The sequence below is a fragment of the Anser anser genome, assembly GCF_964211835.1.
Source record: "Anser anser genome assembly, chromosome: 23".
Taxonomy (NCBI): domain Eukaryota; kingdom Metazoa; phylum Chordata; class Aves; order Anseriformes; family Anatidae; genus Anser; species Anser anser.
Window position 1 is genome coordinate 2,429,612 of NC_139744.1, and position 22,046 is coordinate 2,451,657.

The 22,046-nt window shown below is 60.8% G+C and overlaps 3 protein-coding genes across 4 annotated transcripts; 1 reads left to right on the forward strand and 2 right to left on the reverse strand.

Moving 5' to 3' along the window:
* Positions 1–212: 212 nt before the first annotated feature.
* On the reverse strand, positions 213–2,710 carry PSMC3IP (PSMC3 interacting protein). Of its 2 annotated transcripts, XM_083809264.1 has the most exons (9): positions 2,598–2,709; positions 2,420–2,523; positions 2,256–2,345; positions 2,050–2,161; positions 1,793–1,938; positions 1,294–1,347; positions 850–909; positions 694–754; positions 331–461 (listed from the first exon to the last, which is right to left on the reverse strand). In XM_083809264.1, the coding sequence occupies exons 1-8, from the start codon at positions 2,629–2,631 to the stop codon at positions 695–697; spliced, it is 660 nt and encodes a 219-aa protein (XP_083665390.1). In that variant the 5' UTR covers positions 2,632–2,709; the 3' UTR covers positions 331–461; position 694. The 2 variants fall into 2 exon arrangements, with proteins under 2 accessions (XP_083665391.1, XP_083665390.1); XM_083809265.1 differs by having other exon boundaries at positions 213–754; positions 2,598–2,710.
* Positions 2,711–4,097: 1,387 nt separating this feature from the next.
* RETREG3 (reticulophagy regulator family member 3) lies at positions 4,098–13,057 on the reverse strand. The gene is made up of 9 exons (XM_083809262.1): positions 12,785–13,057; positions 11,640–11,746; positions 10,013–10,043; positions 8,784–8,910; positions 8,035–8,119; positions 7,461–7,598; positions 6,878–6,957; positions 6,533–6,665; positions 4,098–5,916 (listed from the first exon to the last, which is right to left on the reverse strand). Exons 1-9 carry the CDS (start codon positions 12,961–12,963, stop codon positions 5,483–5,485), a joined length of 1,314 nt encoding a protein of 437 aa, XP_083665388.1. The 5' UTR covers positions 12,964–13,057; the 3' UTR covers positions 4,098–5,482.
* A 157-nt stretch (positions 13,058–13,214) lies between these two features.
* On the forward strand, positions 13,215–21,361 carry TUBG1 (tubulin gamma 1). The gene is made up of 11 exons (XM_083809261.1): positions 13,215–13,311; positions 13,618–13,730; positions 14,752–14,919; positions 15,127–15,195; positions 16,393–16,472; positions 17,083–17,209; positions 17,874–17,960; positions 18,210–18,359; positions 19,630–19,782; positions 20,071–20,232; positions 20,686–21,361. The coding sequence occupies exons 1-11, from the start codon at positions 13,263–13,265 to the stop codon at positions 20,881–20,883; spliced, it is 1,356 nt and encodes a 451-aa protein (XP_083665387.1). The 5' UTR covers positions 13,215–13,262; the 3' UTR covers positions 20,884–21,361.
* The last annotated feature ends 685 nt before the right edge of the window (positions 21,362–22,046 follow it).

Below are 22,046 nucleotides of genomic sequence, written 5' to 3' on the forward strand. Positions count from 1 at the left end.
TTCCTGGAGCCTTTCCCTGGAGCAGGTAAGAGAAGGACACATAGGTTCTGGAAGCCCAGCCCTCCCACAGCAGCTGTGGCTCAGCTTTCCAGGGCAGAAGCACCCTCCTGGCTCTCTCCTTCCCCCCCCAGGCAGGGGTGCTGCACCCAGGGCCACGTCCAAGGGTGGCCCTGCGGCCCTTTGAACAGAGAAGACACCACACAAAGCACGTCTGAAACAAAAGGATGGTGTTTAATGAAGCCTAGTCTCGTGTACAGCTCCGTACACACCCTGGGAAGCCGCCCCCTGCAGTTCAGTTTGCTGAACTCGTGCTAGAGGCGCTGCAGCCAAAACCAAAACCAGTTCATTCACCTGTACCAGGCTTCCTCTTCTTGCTACAACACCACAGCCTCCAAAACAGTGCAGTTCCACCTTCCTGGCCACAGCCCCGTGAAGACACCTGACCTCAACAGGACACGGGGCTGAAGGGTAAGAAAAAAATGGCATTCCCTCGGCAAGGGAGAAAGGGAAAGGGCTCGGTGCTGAGTTAACCGTTCCAACCACCCTAGCAGGGGCAAAGCTTTTAAAACAAACGCATACAAAAGATGTGGGACAAGCCCAAGCCCTGCAAAAAAAAACAAAAGCCCCAAACCAGCAGCTGAGTTTCAGCAGCAAGTTCTGTTCCCTGGAGCGAAGGCCTCCCTCCCTCAGCACCTCACACCGCTGCTGGCAGGGTGACGTTGTGGTCCTCGTCCGTTTCTATGCCAACTTCCTCCTGTGCAAGGACAAAGGGGGCTCGCGGCAGGATGGGTGCCGCTGGCACAGCGGGCACGGCCCCCCCCCAGGGCAGAGCCAGGCTCCGGGACTTACGAAGAACTGCTTCTTGCTTTTGGGGTACCCCTCCAGGATGGCGTCGAGCAGCTCGGTCGCCTGGCAGGACAGAGACGTTCGGTCAGGTTTGCTCTTTCTGATGCAAAGAGCATTTCGTTTTGTTTCCACAAGAAGAACCAGAACGTTCAAAGACGTTTCTTACTTAGGAATTTCACTGACATGGCCTTCCCAAGGGGCTCTTGATACACATCAGTCCTTACCAAGCCTGGGTGGCACTCGGCAGTGAGCACAGAGCGCCTTTAATAGTCACAGTGTTTGCCTGAAGTCCCCACGATCTGCGTCACAGCTCACAGAACGCTTGCCGAGCAATTCCGCCGACTGCGCCTGTCCCTACGGGCAGCTGTGTCCCCGTGGGGCTGTCACTGCCCCTGCTGCCCCCCGCCGGAGCTGCCCACCCACCCTGCGTTCACTGCAGAGCCTTACCATCCGCTTCCTCTTCCGCCACTCCTTACAGTACAGCCTCTGCTCACTGCACACCTGCCAAGAGCAAGGCAAAGTGAGAACAACCCAGCCAGGAGCCACCCTGCGGACCCTCTGTAAGCCCAAAGCTGGGAAATGTCTAGTTCTAAGGACGCCGTACATCTGGGCTACGGCCAGAGGGGTTTCTGGCAGCAGGAGCGACTCGCAGCCCTTACTGGGACATGAACCGCGCCTTGCGACAGCTCACGAGAGAGAGGAACAGGCTGAATCAATAAAGTGCCTGGGGACTGCCTGAAGCAAAGCTTTGCAATGGAGAAAGAGCTGAGGCTACTTCAAGATCTCTCTAAGGGACGCGTTTTCAAGACGTGCACGTGGGCTGTGCAGAGCCCATGCAGGAGCACCGCTGGCGTCCTGGGGCGAGTCAGGCCGGGGAGCAGGGTAACGCAGCCACGCGTTTGGTACGCCTGGCCCCAGCTCTGCTCAGCCCCAGCCCCCTTTTTACCTTCTCTTTTTCCTCCGGCGTGACGTGGTTGGTGGCAGACTTGATCCTCTCCAGCTTGTCCGCGTAACCGGTGCAGTCCTTCCTCAGCTCCTCGACCTCCCGGGCCATCTCGGGTGTCGTCATGGAGCCGCTCAGCTCCCTCAGCTCTGCGAGGGGACGCCGATCGATCACCGGGCGGGAGCGGCAGCCAGCTCCCAGCTGCCGCCCGGCCCCGCAGGCCGCCCGGCCGGTACCAGGGCCGTGCCGGGAGCCCTCACCCGCTTCCAGCTGCCGGCAGCCCTGCTGCAGCGCCTGCACCTGGGCCGACAGAGCCGCGATCTCCCCGTCCAGCCCTCGCAGCTCCGCATCGCTGGCGGCCGGGAGCTGCTCCTGGAAGGGGGAGAGGGGGGAAAGCGGCAGGAGCTCAGCCGGGCCGGGGTGAGGAGGAGCCCGGGGGGGGGGCTGGGGCCGGCCCGGCGCTCACCTGGTCGGCGAAGTAAACCTTCTGCTTGCCGTACGCCTTCTCGCGGATGCGGCCCTGCTGTGCCAGCTGCTCCAGTGCCTTCACCACGGCCTGAGGGAGGTGTGCGGTCAGCAGGGCCCCGGGCCCCGCTCCCCGCCCGGCCCGGCCCGGCCCGGCCCGCTCACCGCCTTGCCCAGCCCGTGCTCCCGCTGCAGGTTCCCGAAAGCGTCCTGGGCGCTGTAAGGCCGGTTCTGCTCCCGCAGGTACCGAAGCAGGACGGCGGCGGCTCCTGGGGGACAGCGGCGCGGTCACCGCGGGCAGCCCCAGCCCCTCCGGGCGCCCCCCGGCCCCGCCGGCCCTCACCGCCCGCCGCGGGGCCCTCCCGCCCCTTGCTCATCCTCCTCCTCCGCTGCCCGCCGACGAAATGACGCGCTTCCGGCGAGACGCGCGAACCACCCCCCGACGCTTGCAGCCAATCGGAACGGGAGGACGATGAGGGGAGGCGACGGCGATTGGATGAGGGAAGCGAAGCCACGCCCCGAAGTGGGAGGGGGCGGGGCTGCGCGGGTTGTGTGGCGCCGGGTCACGTGGTGTGTGTGTGTGTGGGGAGGGGGCGTCGAGGCTCCCTCAGGCAGCCCGTTTTGGGGCGGTTTGCCCTGAAAAACGTCATTTAGGAAGGGGGTGCTGCGAAAAGGGAACGTGGGCCGCTGGGACTCGGCCCCACAAGCGGTCCCACCAGGAACATGACCCCAAGAAACGGCCCCAGCGGAGGGCACTGTCCCACCGGAGGATACGGCCCCAAAACCGGCCCCAGTGGGGGGACACGGCCCCAAAACAGCCCCACCAGGGGGACACCGCTCCAAAACAGCCCCAGAAAACTGAAAAATTCCCCCAAAACAGCCCCACAAAACTGAAAAATCCCCATAAAACAGCCCCCAAAATGGCCCCACCCGAGGGACAGAGCCCCCCAAATGGCCCCCAAACCAGCCCCACGGCCCCAAAAACGCCCAGCAGCCGGAGCTCCGTGCCAGGGCCCTGCCTGGTGGCCACAAAGGCCGGGCACGGCCAGCCCAGCTCCCCTCCTGCCCCCCCCGGTTCGTGAGTGGCAACGAAGGGCTTGATGCCAGGGGAGGAACGCAGGACCCCAGAGCTCCCCCAAACAGGCTGCGGGCTCCCAGCCCCTGCCCCGCCACCCCGAAGGCAAATAAAAGCGGTCCAGCGAATGGAAATCCCTCCTTGCTGCACGCCTTTAGCTGTAACTCACCCAATATGGGGCGGTTTCACAAGGAAAAAAAAAATCCTTTTGAGAACCGTGTAGGTAGCACGGGCCTTCTGAGCTGAAACCACCACGGCCCTTGGCAAGCTGTGTGCCAGAGGCTCTGCAGCTCCTCCTAAACATCGGGGTTCTTGGCGCGTTTAACAAGCCCAGCTCTGCTGATCCGCTAGATAAAATTAAGCTTGCTTCGCCAAAAAGCCCACGGGGCAGTAAGGCAGCCGCACGGCACCAGGCTCCGGTTGCGGGCCCAGACCCAACGGCTTCAGGCTACAGAAAGTGCCAGTGAGGGGCTTGTTCTGCCACTGCCCCCCGGAAAGCTGGGACACCCGACAACTCCGCTCTTGTAGAGCCCCTGAGGCAAAAGAAAAAGAAACCAAGGGCCGATGCGGAGGTGACGGAGCTGACCAAGGCGGCCAGGTACCGGCCCCAGCCACCGCCAGGCAGGAGGGATGAGAGGAGGCTGGAGAGCAGCCAGCGCCTCCCAGGGAACTCGGGGATCCCAAGATGGAACAAGAACTGGATTTCAAAGTGTTGAGTGCACGTGTAACACACAGACTTGGTCGTTCGGCATCACCCAGCTCTCCTAGTGGTTTGTGACAGGCTCTTTACTTCAGATCCCAAAGTAGGCTGACATTTTACCAGGTGACAGCTTGTCCTTGCAAGGCCAAGACAAAGATTTACGCTAGTATAAAATTAATAAAGCCTCCACCTTACCCATGCCTCCTTAATTCAAGACAGTCTAAGCATCTGTACGGCCAACACTTTCAGGCAAGCAGATTTAGACAAAAAGAAGCACATCCGTGGGAGTTTCCCTGAAGAGGTAAGTTGTTCGCTGCACAAATGTGATCTGTATCAGTTTGTTATGGCTTAGAAAAAGCAATGGGAAAGCTCAGTGACTCGGAAGGGGCTGGAAGGCTCGGGCCATCCAGCTTACAGAACGTCTCTCCCCTACAGGTTGCTGGTTTGTTTAAGTGCCCGCAGCAGCTACAAGCTCTTCAGTCACTCGGCTCGATTCCTACCGGCAGGTTCCCAGCTACACAAAGCTGTGAAAGGGGCCCAGAACAAAAGTGGCCGAGCAGGCCAGCTCTCCTTCTTCCCTCCTCCAGAAAACCTCTCCCTAGCCGTTCCCTACGAGGCAGTGTCAGGGGAAATGTAGTATTGCTACCGTCCATGCCGAACGTGTTCGGGGATAACACGGGGGATTTTTAGTAAATTGTTAGTCCGGTATTTTAAGAAAGCAACACAAGGACAGCTGCCACACGTAGATGTTCTTTGCGGGACTCTAGTCATCACAGTAGATGTCTTATTGCCATTATGTCTCTTACAAAATAGCATCACTAGAAAGCTTGAGCTGGAGATGAGTGGTCGTTACGAGTACAAACATTTGTGGCCGTACGCCATCACGTCCACGAGAGGAGCAAGGTGTTTGTTTCTACCCAGAGCTGGATATTGCTGGGAGAGAAGAATCGGGGTTTCTGTGCACATTTTAGGAGCAGGAAAGGGTCGTCGTAAAGACAGAACAGCATTAAGTCCTAGACACAAAGTCTGAGGGGAAACCAGTCCCGTTCACCTTGTCGTGTATCAGCCCCGGAAGGTCGGCTTCCAGATTGTTCTCAGTGACGCTAATTCAAGTCTGATTCGTGGTCTCCAGGCTGCAGACACCAGATTTATTGTCTTAGGTGAGGAAATTTGGAGCAAGCAGCGTCCTGGCAGACACTGCAGGGCAACGCATGGGTGATTGTGGAGCCATCACATCAACACCTTTTCCCTACGAATTACCGGCGTGGTTTATTTTAAAATCCAAGCGAGGCTACAGAGTCACGGGTCACAGTGGTGTTCCCAGCCAGGACTGGTTGTCGTATCACTCGCGCTCACACGGGAGACAATCTAGAGAACTGTGCAATGCTTTTTCCTTCCAGGATTCCCCTCCACGACGCACAACGGAAAACCAGAAAGGAGGGGATGTGATTGCTTACTGGCCCCGCGAGCCAGCAGGATCCAGCTGGTTCAGCTCAGACTGATCCAGCAGTTCAAAGTCATCCCCTTCCGCGTCAGTGTCCAAGTCCGAGCTGGCCGTCCTGAGGTAAGTCTTTGCACCTCTTTGGGGATTGTCACTGTGCGAAGAGCCTGGCTGAGCGGTTCCTGACAGCGCGAGCTGTATCATCCCTCTGGTGACAAACCCGGCTATGTTGTCAGTGAGATTCTGTACAGACGGCAGTGCGGCGGCTTCTTCCTGGTAATAAGGGAAATGCAGCTCTCCCGTCCCTTGCGGGCGGTAAGCCAGACTTGGGATCCCAATGCTGGTGTCGTCTTCGTCGTCTAGGCCAGTCGCTTCTGGGTTGATGGAAGGGAAGTCGGGGAGGTCCCTGGCGAAAGATTCTTCTGGGTCACTGTGACCATCCAGGTCTAGAAGAGGAGAGAGTCTTTTAAATACACAGCACATGCCAAACGCCCTGCAGGCAAGGACGGCACAGCACTCAAAATCTGGGCCGTTCCCTCACCAAGACAGACTGTCTCCTATCATCTCCACATGGAGCTCTCTTTAATCTCCCCCTCACATAGCTATTCTGGGTGCCTGCCTACCTCCCAGCTCACTCTCAAGGAATGCAGGTGCTGACCAAGAGGAAAGCACCCGCTCGCTCGCTCAGCAGATAAGCAGGGGGTGCGGAAGGGTCGCGGACAGGACGAGCTGGTCGTGTCTGTGCTATAATGACATGACCAGAGGGACAGGTCGGTCACGGTGACAGAGGCTGTGCTGCAACACGTATCCCTGCGGTCAAAGGCTGGTAGAGCCGGATCTGCCCTTGAAGAGCAGCCGAAATTGCTCTACCAAAGCACCACAGGAATTAAGAAGGAAGCTCCGCTCTGAAAAAACAGGTAGTTTCATCTTGTCTTGGCCAGCAACAGACATCAAACAGCTAGACCTCAAGGACAGAAGGGGATGCACGGCCTCCCTCCGTCCTGTCACACCGGTGCCTGCTCGGCATTCCACACCTCTGAGGAGCCGCCAGTTTCCTCTCACCTTCCGATCCCTCCGTCAGTGGAGTCTGGCCCCTTGAGAGGTTAAACATCCCGTTCTCAGTGTAGGAAACCTCAGCATCTGAATGCTCCGAGTCAGAGATGGTGAGTTCCTTGGCAACCACGGAGTCGTCCAGCTTTGAAACAGGAGATAAAATAGAAAACATTAAATACTGGGAACGCTAATTCCTGTGCCGTGATCCGGTGGCTGCCAGTTAAACCCAGTCCTCATGGGAGGCTGGTGTCTGAGGCTCGTTTCACACGTTACTGCCTAGCCTAGGAGACTGCAGTTGGTACGAGCAGTTCTGGACACCCGCAGTACCCAGAACCTTCATGGACAGTTCATTACCTTGGGGCAGAAAGCGGCAAGCTCCTCTTCACTGTCACTCCCATCATCCGTGCCCTCCTGATTAAGGGATCGGTGACGCACTGCCAGAAACCAGAGTCGAAGCTTATTATTGCTGTTAGGACAGAGATCTTACAGCAAGAAAACAAATAAATAAATAAATTGCCAGGCTCGGACATAACACAGCATACTCGGTTCCTCAACAGAGCAGCGGGATCATTTCTGACTTGGGCTGCTGCAGGCCCTTTGCTGAGATGAACACGCTTAGCAGCAACCTTGCACTGAAAAGAGGAAGGACTCGGCAGAACTGCAATAGTTCCGCGTCACGGTTCTGACAGCTGAGAAGTGGCGCAGCTCAGCACCACGAAGAGCTCACACCGTGCGCTCACTGGCAGACTCCCGTGGAGGCAGAGCTGCCTCGCTTCCCCCCCGAAGTACTCGCAAGTATTTGCCAAGGGAAGCGGAGCGACTGCCACGCGAGACGTGCAGGGCTATCCCGCTCCACGACCAGAGGCTGGCTTTACAGATGGGTTCAGGTACCAAGCATCGGCGTCTGAAGGGCCAGAAACACCCTCTAGAAACTTACGCTGCTTCTCCCGCTGTTTTGATATCATGTAGCCTCGAACACTGAAATCCAGCCGCTGCAGAGCTGGCTCCAGCTTCAGGTACACGCGGTGCCCCAGCCTGTGGTACACAGCCAGGGGCCACAGCAGGACGAAGAGCACTGAGGGAAGAGGGAAGGCCGATGAGAAGTCTGTACGGTCAAACACCTTGCCCGTGTTGTGACGCAGGATCACACATATCCAGAGAGCAAGATCTGGGTACTGAAGGTTATGCTGCTTCAGAGCTGGTGCAATCACCTCTGCCAACGTACCAAAACGGAGAGGCCAACCTTTCAGTGCTCAGATCTGCCGTTAATGACCGCTCCAACATGTTCTGTCCGGACCAGAGACCTTAGAGTCCTGGACAGGAACCACCACGTTCTCGGCAGAACGTATTATTTTAAATTTTAAAGCCATTAACGTGACCCTTCCTTTGGAGCGGGAATGGTTGCTGCTCTCTTTGGAGCAGAGCCCTACTCCTCAGACAATCAGACCCTACTCGTTTCTACCCCTTTTTCATTTTCAAGTCTGTATTTGGCACAGGGATCTTCTACTTACACAGCAAGTATGAGAGCAGGAGTCCAGGGACATACCGGCCCAGAACAGCCAGGAAAGTAAAGACTCCACAGACTAGAAGGCAAAACTGGAGACATGGGAGACGGTGAGTTTCCAGGGTTAAGCAATGGAACCACTCACTTCTTGACCATCTTGCTCCCGGCAGAATTCTAGCTAAAGCTGTAATTTAACAACAGCCACGCCTTCCTAGCGCTGCCCCGTTCCAGGACTAGAACAGATTCAGGGAGTATCTGCCTTCAGAGCCATAGGCCCAGCAAAGTTTCTCGCTTGGGATTACAGGGAGCTTCCCGAAGCGGGTATGCTAAAAGCGAGGAAGGGACTGAAGGAGACAGAACTCTTGCACAGTGAACAACACAAATACAGTTACAGGTTCCTCGTTGCATAAGCCTCGGAAACAAAATGACACCTTTTCTGCCTGTTAAAATCCAATGAGGGTGATGCATTTGACAGACACTTTAAAAAGCTAGAAACCTACAGAAGGAGCAGCTCTATTTCCGCTTCACTAGCGCAACCAACATGCCAACGCTTGTTTTCTCCTCCCTCCTCCACACGATCATGCTGCCTGCGCTTTCTATTCCTCTCCACCGCTTCACAGCCATGCCAAGCCGGGAGACTTCCCACGGTAACCTCCCCTGTTTGGAACGCGTTCAGCCAGCGCTGGATGCCATCACAAAAGGATAGCAGCAGAGGCTGGACAACGATGTCATTTGCTAGCGTCTGTACATTCTCACCTTGCCAGGGCTTTGCCTCTTGAAAACGAAGAGGTTATTTAAGAAGTTGGTCCCAGTCACCCATCCTTCAGCCAAATGGTGACAAAGTTCCGGCACTCCGAGCAGCCGAGGGTGGACGTATCCCCAGCTGCGGTGAAGGGAAAAAAATCAGCAACAGACATTACTGCATCGGATTCAGGGCAGACGTCCCTCGTCACAAACGTTTGCTGTAATACCACTTTCTCCTCTCCCAGCTGCTCGGCTCTAGAGGTGAGTGTCTGCCTGCCTCTCAGAACAGCGCCCTGCCAAAAGTGGCGTTCTGCGCCCCCTTCTGCAGGTATCTCCGTTCTCCCACGGCAGCTGAGGAGCAGCGATTTGAGTCATTCAACCTGTCGTCTTAGGCTAGAGTTTCCACACTACCGGAGGGAAGGGGCACGGCAGAAGCAAATCAAGCGCAGCCGCCTGCTTTCTCTGCATCGACTCGGTCAACGGCAACCCCCAAAAATTCAGCATGAGGTTTCCGAGCAGCCTTGTGCCTTACTTAATGCGTTCGGTTACTTTGGAGGTATTATCTTTGGCGGGTTCTATTAGTGCTTCTTAACTGCTAGTCACGGGCGCCTGATGCTTAGGGATAGCAATTCCTTTTGTATTTGGGCCTCTCGCAGCAAACAAACAAACTTATCTGGCAACAGCTCAAGTGATTTAATCAAGAGCTGAGCATCCACGTGTGGCTGGGCAGCACAAGCAGGCAGGAAGGTGTGCCAGAGAGAGGAAGGCGTTATTAGTACGGCAACACCCAAACATTTCTCAACCCACCATTATTAAAGCTGCAGTCAGATCAGAGCTATGCAGGAACAGCTTCTGGGAAATGCCTCTTTAAACGTCCCAGGTCTACTCTCAGAAGATTTCTCTGTTTCCAACAAAAACCCCGGTTGTTTTCCTACTACTGGAGACCCGTACAAAAGGAATTGGTTTTCAGGCAGCACCTCCAACTCGGGGGTGCAAGGGGAAGGGGCGGTGGAAGTTTTACAACGCTCAAGCAGGCGGAGATTAAGTGTAACCTAATGGCTTGGGCAAGTCAGGAACTTGTCACAACGGCACGACGGAGGGCTCTGTCCTCACTCCATCAAGCAGCTCCCTGCTCCCCTTCCTTCCTCTCTAAGAAGCCAGCATTGCAAGCACGTGCAGGTAATCATCACACGGGATCACAGCAAAGTACCAAAGAGCAGAGGATTCAATTAGTTTCCTACCTCTCATTGTCTAAGTCGTCAGGTCTTGCCACTAAAATATTAAGAACAGACAGGACGTTAGTTGCAAGGAATTTGCCACAAGAATGCTTAGCTCTTGGGATTTAAGTAAAGCTTTAATGAGTTGGGAGATGCCTGGAAAAGACACTAACTGTTAAGAACTGGAGGCGCATCACTCCGTAACACATTCTGGATTTGTACTGTGACGGTACAAGACTGCAAGAGAGCCTCCTTGCTGCTCCTCAGACTTGTCGGACAGCACCTGGAAGGCTGCTCTGGTTGCAGCAACAGGTATTTGCACAAAATACCACTTTTATCTCCCTCCCTTCCCCTGCACACACCCAGAAGGCGAAGGACAAACAGCTTGCTTGTTCGGAGGCATCAGATTTAAGCATTCTGATATTTTCTCACCCAGGCTGGGATTTGAAAAGTGACCCAGGGATGCACCAGTTCTCCTGACGAGTTTAAATCAAGGTTATGTGGGAGGCGGGCAGATAACTCTCCACACTCCCCTCACCAGTAAGAGCACTTCAGTTATAAAGCCTGCAGAAAGCTGATGGCAGGAACCGAGCGAAGCTTTAACAGCTTCCAAAGAACTACGCAGAATCCAGGCTGAGGCACAAAAGCTGGGGTAGAACCTGCTCATTAGTTACAGAACTCTCTCCGGGAGCATGCAAACCACACACACTGCTTCAAAAGCCATCTGACCAGGCAAAAGCAACAAAATCCTGCTAGGATTGGTATTATTCATGAGTATATTAATATTACAAATGAGAAAAAGAGCTGCTTTTTTCCCTGAAAGCTTAAGACTAATTTAATTAACAGCCGTTAAGATGCCTCTCCCTTTAATGAATTCTCTACTTTGTAGGCAAGGCTGGGACTCAGCTTTGTCCTAAAGCATGAAGCTGATTTATTACCGAATCTGAGGAGAAATCCAGATGTATTCCATAAACGCTTGCTTTTATATTGAATTTTCGAAACTGAAATGTCTCGCTTCTATATCGAATGCTTAGAAGATGAATCACTGCTTCAACACCTGCCCTAATTCACACACACCAGCTGTTTCAAACATTACCATTTAGTGAAATGCTCCCTTTATTCTAGAGTTCTTCTCTTAGCAGAATATTCCATACAAACACAAGTTGCGGAGGTAATTTCCTTGTAACTCAAGATTAGTTTGTGCTTCACTAAAATTAGACAGAGAAGACAAAAGCCCAAACCGGCTAATATTTCAACACGCCATAAAACCACACCTGACGGGCGAACAAGAGGCTGGGGAGACATCCCGCAAACAGAAGTGTCACAAACAAGTGGGCTACTTCATAACGTGTTAAAAAATCTCAAGTCTCTACAGAGCAAAACAGAAGGGGAAACTCTGAAGGTTATGAGACACTGGCAAAAAAAAAAAACTCTTATTATTTACATAGGTTAGGACTTCCCAGAGCAACTCCAGGAAGAATGTGCCTACAGCATTCTTGGCTGCTTCCAGACTGACAAAAGAAAAAAGCCCTGGATTTTACCTATTTCACTCCAAATTCTGGATTTTACCTATTTCGCTCCAAACGCTGCATACTCCCGATCTACAAACAGTACTTAGTTTTCTGGTATTAACTAAAACGTTGCAACTTACCTCCAATTTCAGGCCAGATTCTGTTCTTCCACTGATCTATGCAAACTACTACAATAAGAGTGAACGCAACCAGGAACACCAGTCGAAGAGAAGTCAGAGCAAAGAACCTACGGGGAAGAAACGAACAGGTAAATAACCAGCAAGATCTGCACGACGCATACGAAAGGAGGCACAAACCACCCTCAAAACTTGGTAACAGCTACAGCAAGAGAGAAGTAAGCAAGCAGTAATCAGCCAGCATTCAGCCTGCCCGCGCTGCCTGGGCCAGGAGCTTATCTCGCAGCTGCCTTGAGAATGTTTTATGGAGCTGTAAAAACACGAGCTTGTGTCATTTCTAGCACAACCACCCTCGTTTACAGCTCACCTGCCAGAGGCGAGCAGAGCCTGCTGCCCTTCCTCTGCTGTCCGCCTAACAGCTTAATTTCTGCTGGCTGCTTTTACGCTTTTAGATAGTGAGGAAAACATGCTGAGAGGGACAAAGCTAAAGCAGAGCTCAGCGCTTCCAGCACTTGTTGTACGCAGAAACAGGTCACAAAGTCAAGCTGTTCATTCGCCTAGCAGCTCGGCTCGCAGCCCAAACCCCAAACCGTAACCGGCCGGCTCTGGGAAGGGCTCTGAGGAGGAGGCAGCGCTCCCCAAACCCTGCGAGGGGCAGGGCTGGGGGGCACAGAGCACACCCCTACAGCACCGAGGGGCTCGGCCCGGGGTTTTGAGGCTCTGCCTGGGGTTTCAAGGACCCTGCCCGGGGCTTTTGGGGCTCTGCCCGAGGTTTGGGGGGCCCTGCCGAGGGTTTTGGGGGCTCTGCCCAGGGCTTTGGGGGCCCCGCCCGGGGCTTTGGGGGCTCTGCCTGGGCCTTTGGGGGCCCTGCCCAGGGGTTTCGGGGGCTCTGCCCGGGGGTTTCGGGGCTGCCCCCCTGCCCCAGCCCCTTGCCCCCCTCGCCCCAGCCCCTTGCCCCCCTCGCCCCAGCCCCTTGCCCCCCCTGGGGCTTGCTGCCAGGGCCCCACGCGCACCAAACCACCTCAGCGCCCCCCCCGGCTCTCCCCACCCCGTCAGGGCCCAGCAGGGCTCGAAGCCTCCCCCCGGGAGCCGCCGCCGCCGCCCGGTTGGGCCCTGCCCGCCCCCCGCGGTCCCCGGGGGCCGCTCACCAGAAGAGGCCGTGCGCCGCCGCCCACCACAGGGCGCTGCGGCCCGGCCGCTCCCACACGAGCGCGGCCTGCACGGAGCTCAGCAGCGGCTCGTAGGGCCCCAGGCGGCCCCGCAGCGCCGCGCTCAGCTCCTCCACCCGCCGCCGCCGCTCGCCGGCCCCGCCGGGCCGCGCCGCCATGGCTCCCTCACGGCATCAACATCCGGCCGCCGCCAACATGGCGGCCGCCAGGAGCAAGGGGGCCGGAGCCGCGCTGGGCGCCGCCATGTCGGCGCAGGCGCGGTGGAGGCGGCCGGGGAACGCGCACGCGCGTTGCCAGGGCGCGTCGAGGTGGGCGGGAGAAAGGGGAGGGGGCAGCGGCGGTGTGGCGGAAGTGCGCGGCGCGCAGGCGCAGTGCCCGTGGCGGCGGGCGGGAGGCGGCAGCGGCGGCGGCGGCGGCGGCGGCGGGGAGGCGGGAGGGGAGCGGAGCGGCGGGCGCCATGCCGCGGGAGATCATCACGCTGCAGCTCGGCCAGTGCGGCAACCAGAGTGAGCGGCGGGGCGGGGGGCGGCGGCGGGGCCGGGGCGGGCCGGGGCGGGGCGGGGCGGGAGAGCGGGCCCCGGGCGGGGCCGGGGCGCTGTGAGGGAGGGGGCGGGGTTTGGGGAGGGGCGGGGCTTTTGGAAGGGGTGTGGCCTGGGGAGGGGGCGTGGCCTCGGGTGTCGTGGGCGGGGCCTGGGTGGGGAAGGGGCGGGGTTTGGGAAGGGGCGGGGCAATTGGAGAGGGCGGGGTCTGCTGGGGGCCTGCAGCCCCCCCCCCCCCCCCCCAATGACCCCGTCCCCCCCCGCTGCCCGCAGTCGGGTTCGAGTTCTGGAAGCAGCTCTGCGCCGAGCACGGCATCAGCCCCGAGGGCATCGTGGAGGAGTTCGCCACCGAGGGCACCGACCGCAAGGACGTCTTCTTCTACCAGGTACCCGCGGGGGCACGGCCCCCGGAGTGCCGAGCCGGTGGGTGCTGCGCCCATGGGTGCTGGGTGCTGCAGCGCTGGGTGCTGCACCGCTATGCTGATGGGTGCTGCACCCATGGGTGCTGGGTGCTGCAGCACTGGGTGCTGTGCCCATGGGTACTGCTCCAATGGGTGCTGGGTGCTGTGCCGATAGGTGCTGGGTGCTGCACCACTGTGCTGATGGGTGCTGGGTGCTGCACCGCTGCACTGATGGGTGCTGCACCAGTGGGTGCTGCAACACTGGGTGCTGGGTGCTGTGCCGGTGGGTGCTGGGTGCTGCACCCATGGGTGCTGGGTGCTGCGCCCATGGGTGCTGCTCCAATGGGTGCTGGGTGCTGCACCACTGTGCTGATGGGTGCTGAGTGCTGCACCGCTGCACTGATGGGTGCTGCACCAATGGGTGCTGCAACACTGGGTGCTGGGTGCTGCACCCATGGGTGCTGGGTGCTGCACCGCTGCACCGATGGGTGCTGCATACTGCCCCTCTGGACGCTGCACCTTGCCCCAAGGAACGCCTCCAGAGCTGTCCCGGCTGCTCCAGCTCTGTCCTCAGCAGCCCCCCGCTGGGGACGGCCGCACTGCCTCGGCCCCCGTGGTTTGCCCCGTGGCAGCGTGAGCCCCGCTCCTGCCGCCAGCACGCTGCCGGCCCTCCCGGCCCTGCCCCGGGTGCCGGAATGGACGCGGTGGGGACGCAGGGCGTCGGGCCGGGGCTGCCCCGTCTCACACCGCAGCGCCTAACTGCCGGGAGGGCCGGCCTGCTCGGGGACAGCCAGCCCTCTGCGCTCAGGGGACGCCGCGAGGCACGTAAAGGGGCTCCGTGACATACAGCCACAACGAGCTTCTCTTCCTCCTCTCCCTCCGGCAGGCCCCTGCTGTGCTGTGCTCTCCTGCGGCCAGGGGGTGGCACGCTCAGTCGCGGCTTCCCCGCAGTAAGGAGCCTCGCCGAGCCGCGGCTGCGTCCTGATCCCCCCGCTCCTCGTTGCAGGCGGATGACGAGCACTACATCCCGCGAGCTGTGCTGCTGGACCTGGAGCCCCGAGTCATCCACTCCATCCTGAACTCCCCTTACGCCAACCTCTACAACCCAGAAAACATCTACCTGTCCGAGCACGGGGGCGGAGCTGGGAACAACTGGGCCAGTGGCTTCTCGCAGGTAACAGGCTCTGGTGCCCCCGCGCGCGAGCGCAGGTCGGTCATTTGGGCACGAGGCTTTGCCACGGCCCTGCTTGCGGCAGGCCGGCAGGTTCTGCAGAGCACCACGGCGCTCAGCGGGGGGCTTCGGGCTGACGATCTGGGGCACCCCGGGTGCGGGATCGCGTCGGCGGGGAAGAAACGAATCCCGTTCCGGTCTCTTTTGCAGGGAGAAAAAATCCACGAAGATATCTTCGACATAATCGACAGAGAGGCTGATGGGAGCGACAGTTTGGAAGTAAGTAAATGGAGGGCTTTGGCTTGGGGCTGCCCTGCCTGGTGTTTTAAGAGCCAGGCTGGTGTTTTGTGAGGTCGAGCTCAGTCCTTCAGAGCACGCAGACCGGCTCGGGTTGCTGAGGTGCTGAGCAGACAGCGAGCAGGGAGGGGAGCTGGGGAAGCGAGGTCTTTTCTGTCCTTACTACATTTACCAGCCTTCCCCAGAAATCATTTTACTGTGTGGGGCATTTTTCTGCCCCAAACGCTGCTTCCCCCAGGACCTAGTCTGCAGGAGGAGTTCCCGGCATTATCATGCTTTTTCCTTTCCCTGTTCCACCCCCATCCCGTGGCTCTCCCCCGCATCAGCCGAAGCAGCGCGCCTGCTGCCCTTCTCCTGGCTCATCCTCCGGTGGAGGTCCGTGGGGGTGGGAAGGGCTGCGCTGAGACGAGGCCCCTGCTGCTCCTCCACGCCTGCCGCAGCGCAGGGAGCCGCAGGGTGCCGGCAGGACGGGGTTTAAACAGCAACAGGGTTGCCGAGTGCCCTGAAATCCGCAGAACGAACGCGGGCGGCGGCAGCTCCGTTCTCTCCCTAGCTGGATCGAAGGGGCACCAGGGACACCAAGGGCTTGCAGGCAGCTTTCAGGCTGCTCTGCCGTCTGCCTCTGGCAGGACCTTGGCCGCCGTCGCGTAAACCCGGTTTCCGCGTGGGGACAGACACGGCTCGCCGGCGTTTGTGTCGGGCTGTCCCATGGCAGCAGAGGAAGGGAAAACGCGGTTTGCAAATAAGCCGGCAGCTCCAAGAGCGGGTGGTGGGGCCTGCAGCAAGGTGGGGGGGAGCTGCCCCGAAGTCAGGTAGAGGGAGTTTGGCTTCAGAGACCGTGGGAGGCTCGCCCAGGGGAAGGGCTGAGAAGGTCTGCGTCCGTTTTATACGACCACCTGGGTCCCGAAGGCGACGTCTGAGCTGTTCTGAAGCCTGGTTTGGGCTGGGGGGAATCCAGGAGGCTCCTGAGCAGCGCTTGTGCTTTGTGGTGCGTGCAGAGAAGCGGCGTGACGAGCGTGCGGCCTGGAGGAGCCAGGGCTAAGCTCTGCCTGCCTTCGGCTCCCTCCCTGCAGCCCTGGCCACGGAGGGAGGTTCTCAGCCTTGCCGCCAGCGGCGTCGCAGCGCGCCCCTGCCCTGCTCTCGGGGCTGACCTCCGGACCTCGTTCTGCTTCCTTCCAGGGCTTTGTGCTTTGCCACTCCATCGCCGGCGGGACGGGCTCGGGGCTGGGCTCCTACCTCCTGGAGCGGCTGAATGACAGGTGAGCGCTCGGCCCCGGCCCCTTCCCGCACTGCAGCAGAGCCCGGCCCAGGCCCGGGCACCCGGCCAGAGCCGAGAGCTGGAGAGAGCTGACTCAGAGCCCGGGCCGCCGCCCCCACCCAAACACTGTCTTGTGCAATCCCTGGCGAAGAGCCCCGGGGAAGGGATGGCTCCTGATACGCCTGGGGACTACGGAGGCTCTGGAGCTGGGCTCGCGCCGTCCCAGCGCCGCCTTCCCTCGGCCCTTCTTAGCAGGCGGCTGCCTTCTGCCGCCCTGAGCGCGCCGGGGAGGGGAGGAGGCTCTAGCTGTGGGCTTTGAGCCGCCGTCCCCGCCTGTCGGAGCTTGCAGCCTCTTGAAAAGGCTTGCGAGCGGCTGCGTAATCAGCCTGCGGATGGCTCAGCCTTGCCCGTAGCTCCGTCTGGCAGCCTGCTCCCGTGCTGCTGGGGTAGGCACTGCTGGGACAAATTCCCTCCCTGGGAGCCGACTCTGGCATGCGGCGCTGGTGACTCACTGCTGTCCTGAGCCCCGGAGACAGCAAAGAGAGCTTGTGGGAGGAGAGAGTGCTGCCTTGGCCCTGTTAACCCTTGAGGGGGCTGGGCTTTCTCGCCAGGTACCCCAAGAAGCTGGTGGAGACCTACTCGGTTTTCCCAAACCAGGACGAGATGAGCGACGTGGTGGTGCAGCCCTACAACTCCCTGCTGACGCTGAAGAGGCTGACTCAGAACGCCGACTGCGTGGTGAGGGTCCCCAGCAGCTCGGACCGGGCAGATTTGGTGGTTCGGGGGGCGAGGACGCTGCTCGAACCCCTGCCCGGCCGTCCCGCTCGGCGGTTCTGCCCCTGGGATCCGGCAGATTTTTTCCCGTGGCAGCGAGGGGCTGGCCGTGCTTCCCCTGCAGCGCTGCAGCCTGCCGCTCGAGCTCGGTTCCAGTGGCGCTTTCAGCACCCACAGGCCCCAACCACGCAGCACCTCCAGCCCGCACGCCCCCCCTCCCCGCCGTCGGCTCCTAACCGCGACACCTGCTCGTCCCTCCCAGCTCACCCCCGCCTGTAGCAGGGCAGGGGAGGCTCTGCCCCGGAGCTTGGCCCAGAGGCTGCGCTCTTCGGGAGAGCGCTGGGGAGCAGGGCCAAGGCGGAGGGCAGAGCTCCCATTGACAGTGTCAGTTACGCTCCCCGAATGAGTCAGCTCGTGGTTTCCAGCGTCTGCCACCTGCCGCGGGAGGGCTCGGCCGGGCTGCGGCGCTCGGGGCCCGCGCTGGGCCGGGGCTGCGGGATCCGGTGCCCTCAGCCACGTGGCCGGGGCTGGCTCTTTTCCTCCGGGTGCCTCCTTTAGGCTTCACGGAGCTGTTCTTTTTTCTGTTCTTTTTTTTTTTTTTTTTTAATTTATTTTTTTCCTCTTGCAGGTGGTTCTAGACAACACAGCCCTGAATCGGATCGCCACAGACCGGCTGCACATTCAGAATCCCTCGTTCTCCCAGATCAACCAGCTGGTGAGAAGGGAGAAGCTGGAGATGCTGGCACGGGGCTTCCCTGGTGGTTTTTAATTTGGTTTCAGCCTGCTCCCCGGGCTCAGCGTGACGGCGGGCAGCCCGGAGCCGTGAACGAGAGCCCTCTGCCCTTCCTCGGGGGGTGGATTTCCCCGGGTACCCCAACCTCCCTCGGCCCCGCTGCGTGAAGCGGGCTTCGAACACGCTCGGTGGCCACGCGGTGACCCGCTCCTCTCCCCCCACCCCCTAAAGGTTTCCACCATCATGTCTGCCAGCACCACCACGCTCAGGTATCCCGGGTACATGAACAACGACCTCATCGGGCTGATCGCCTCGCTCATCCCCACCCCGCGGCTGCACTTCCTCATGACGGGCTACACGCCACTCACGACGGACCAGTCGGTAAGGCGGACCAGTCGGTAAGGCGGACCAGTCGGTAAGGCAGCCCGCCTGAGGGGGGGGCTCCTCCCTTTCCCCCGAGGGCAGCGGGAGCTGCCGCGCTTCGCCTGGTGCCATCCCTCAGCCCCGGAGCCGTGGCGTGAGCTGTAAATGCTCGGTCCTAATCGGCGTGACGGCCCCGAGCGTGCCGCAGCTGCGCGTGTGCTGGGCTGCCTCCTACACGCCTCAGGTCGGCGGCGGCAGCTTTGGCAGAGCCGGCAACGTTGTTCGATTCGGCAAAAGCCATCCTGAGAAACGGTCGGAGGGAGCCCAGCGAAGCAGCCCCGCCAGGCCTGTCACCGCGGGGAGCCACCAGCTCGGGCCACGCGGGGCAGAACGCCGTCGGGCGGCGTCACGCCGAGGCTGAGCGTGGTCTCCGGGTGTCAGCCCCTTCCCCGAAGGGATGGTCGCCCTTCGGCTGTATCAAATGCTGCCGCTCGCGTTCAGCTTGTCCCCAGCCCGTGCCCGCCCCCGGCTGCAGGGGAGGCCGGGGCTGTGTTGTTTTGAGACGCTCACCTGCGTTGGCCGCGTCTCGGTTCTGCTCGGGGCTAACAGCTGCTGTTCTCCTCTCGTTGTGTGCATTTCCTCAGGATGTTACTCAGAGAAGCAAATCTGAAAAACTGCTGGCTCTGAAAAGGGTATCGAGCGTGTGATCTGTCCTCCCAGGGAGGAGTGCGGGGAGGGGTTCAGCCAGCAGCTCGGAGGGGGGCCTGGGCCGCCACACCGCCAAGCCGGCCTCGCCACGGGCACGCTCCTTTGGGTGCTGGCAAAGGCTGACAGCACTCGGGGACTGCTGCGGCCCCCCCACGGGCTCACGGCGGAGCGATGGGGGGGGGCTGCAGCGGGGGAACGACCCCATCCTCTCCTCCAGCCCCGCTCCTCGTCTTGGCAGCGGGGCAGGGCAGGCGGTTGGCGGCAGCAACACGAAACGTGGCCCTGGCGCTCTGAGCTCGGCTGAGCTTCACCCCCTCAGCCCCCGCTGTGCTGCTGGAGGAGCTCAGCTCCCTCGTCGGAGCCTTCGCTGCTGCTCCAGCTCTCAGCCTGGCCCTGCCTGTGGTGTGGCTTTGGGATTTGCCCATCCTGCATGCGGCTTTGCGTGTGGCTCCATCCCCCGGGGCGAGGGCTTCTCCCTCCGGCCGCCCTCAGCTCCTGCGTGCGTGTGCCGGGCAGCGGGAGGGCAAGGGGGCAGCGCGCCCGCCGCCTCTGACCCCCCCCCCCCGCCTGCCGTTTGCAGGTGGCCAGCGTGAGGAAAACCACGGTTCTGGATGTGATGAGAAGATTGCTGCAGCCTAAAAACGTGATGGTGTCCACGGGGCGAGACAGGCAGACCAACCACTGCTACATCGCCATCCTCAACATCATCCAGGGGGAGGTGGATCCCACGCAGGTGAGCTCCCGCGGGGATGAGCCACCGCAGCCATTTCAGGTGCTCGTGGGAAGGGCGTGAGAAGGGCACAGTCACCCCCTTCCTGCATGGGGATCCCTCAGCGAGCCTGAGGTGCCCGAGAACTGGCTCCAGGTTGCTCCTGCGTGGGCCCTGACTTCTCCGGAGGGCCGTGTGGCCCTGCTGTTTGCTGAAATCCTCCTTTCTGAGGTCATACGTCCTGCAGGGAGCAGCTCCTGGGGCTGCTTTGCCCACCGCTTTTCTCCCCCTCGCTGGCTCTCGTCCCACCAGGTTCACAAGAGCCTGCAGCGGATCCGGGAGAGAAAGCTGGCCAACTTCATCCCCTGGGGTCCTGCCAGCATCCAGGTGGCTTTGTCGCGCAAGTCCCCCTACCTGCCGTCTGCACACCGCGTCAGCGGCCTGATGATGGCAAACCACACCAACATCTCCTCGGTGAGTGCCTTCCCTCTGCACCGCGGGCAGCACCGGCACCCCCGGAGCTGAGCTCCTCACCTTCCAGGCGCCAACGTTCCTTCTCTTGGCCTTTCCCAAAGCCCCAGCAGGGCCTGCAGGTGAGGGCTGGGGGCCAGTTGCCACCTGCAGCACGGCGGGGTTCAGCTCTAGCCCGGGGTCCCGTCCTGCCTTGCTGTAGGCAGGGTCCCCACCCCCGGTGCTGCTCTCCCAGGGGCACGACTCCTTTCTTCCCGGGCTAAAACAGCCTCAGGAGCACGAGCTGAGGGCGAGCGTTGGCTGGGCGCAGGCCGGCCGGGCACGAGCTGGTGCTGCTCGCCGTCCTCCCTCCCGAGCAGCAGCCGGGGGAGGCCGAGGGCCCCATCCCGCTGGCTCTGCGTGCGGGCTCCCCGGGGACCCGCGGCCCTCCTGACCCGCCGCGCCGCCGCTCTCCAGCTGTTTGAGCGGACGTGCCGGCAGTACGACAAGCTGCGCAAGCGGGAGGCCTTCCTGGAGCAGTTCCGCAAGGAGGACATCTTCAAGGACAACTTCGACGAGCTGGACAACTCCCGGGAGATCGTGCAGCAGCTGATCGACGAGTACCACGCGGCCACGCGCCCCGACTACATCTCCTGGGGCACGCAGGAGCAGTGAGCGCCCCGTGCGGGGGGGACGGGAGGGTCCCACAGCCACCCCCATGCACGGCTCGGCTCTGCTGCGCCCACCTTTAGCACCCCTCCGAGCTGCCCGGCCGCAGCTGGAGTCGCCGCAGCGGCTGCGCACACACACACACGCCTTCCTCGAAGGGTCCCCCTGAAGACCCTTGGCAGGGGACAGCCTCCGCTCCACCGCGTGCCCTGGCCCAGGACGGGACTGGGGCAGCTGCCGGTAGGGAAACCTCTTCCCCTGGGAGCACGCGCTCGCACGGAGGAGGGCGAGAGCGAAACTGGGGGCCTGGAGCAGGCCTGGCCCAAAGAGCCGGGTCCTGGGGCCGAGGGCTCCGCGTGGCCGAGCCAGTCCTTGCCCTGGGCACGGGCCTTGCTCCTCCTTCGCCACATCAGGCCTGGGGCACAGGCTGTATCTATATTTTTGTAGGTTATTTTGCTTTAATAAAGGCTGTTCCTGCACCGACCCCCCCCCCCGCCCCCAGCAGCTTAAGAAGCAGCTCGCAGACAAAGCCGCCAGAAGCCAGCGCTCGCCTCGCCTCGCCGAGCACCCAAGGGGCTCCTGCTGCTCACCTGCACGGCGCGGGGCCGGCCGGGCAGGGCCGGGGAGCCGGGCGGCAGCTGCAGCAGAGCCAGAAATACTGGAAGGACCTGCCCGCACGGCTGACCGGGCGCCGGCACCGCCCTGCCTTCGCCGCCTTGTCCCGCGCACGGGTGCCCGCGTTAATGTTTCACAGGGAGCGAGGCCACGTGCACGAGGTGGGGGCGCAATAAAAAGGGCTCCCCACCGCTCCGACCCCCAAGGGAAGGGGATGGCACCCCTCGGGGTGCCGTGGGCCAAGGGCTCGAGGCTGGCCGGCGTCGGCGTGTGGCCGGCTCCGGTGCTGCCCCACGCCAGCGGCCCCCGAGGCAGGCGGTGACCGCCTTGGGTGCGGGGCGGCGCTGGCACCAGCCCAAACCCCGGCGGCCCAAGGTGAGAATGAGCCTTTTCCTCTGCCCGTGTGGCACGGAGCAGCGGGCTAAAAATACTCGCCGGCCGTCGCAGCGCCGATGCTCCCACGCCCTCTTTGGCACAGGGCCCGCGGAGGCGCCCGCTGCGGGGACGGTTCCCCCCCCCCCACACCACCACCACCACCCCAAGCCGGGGCAGCC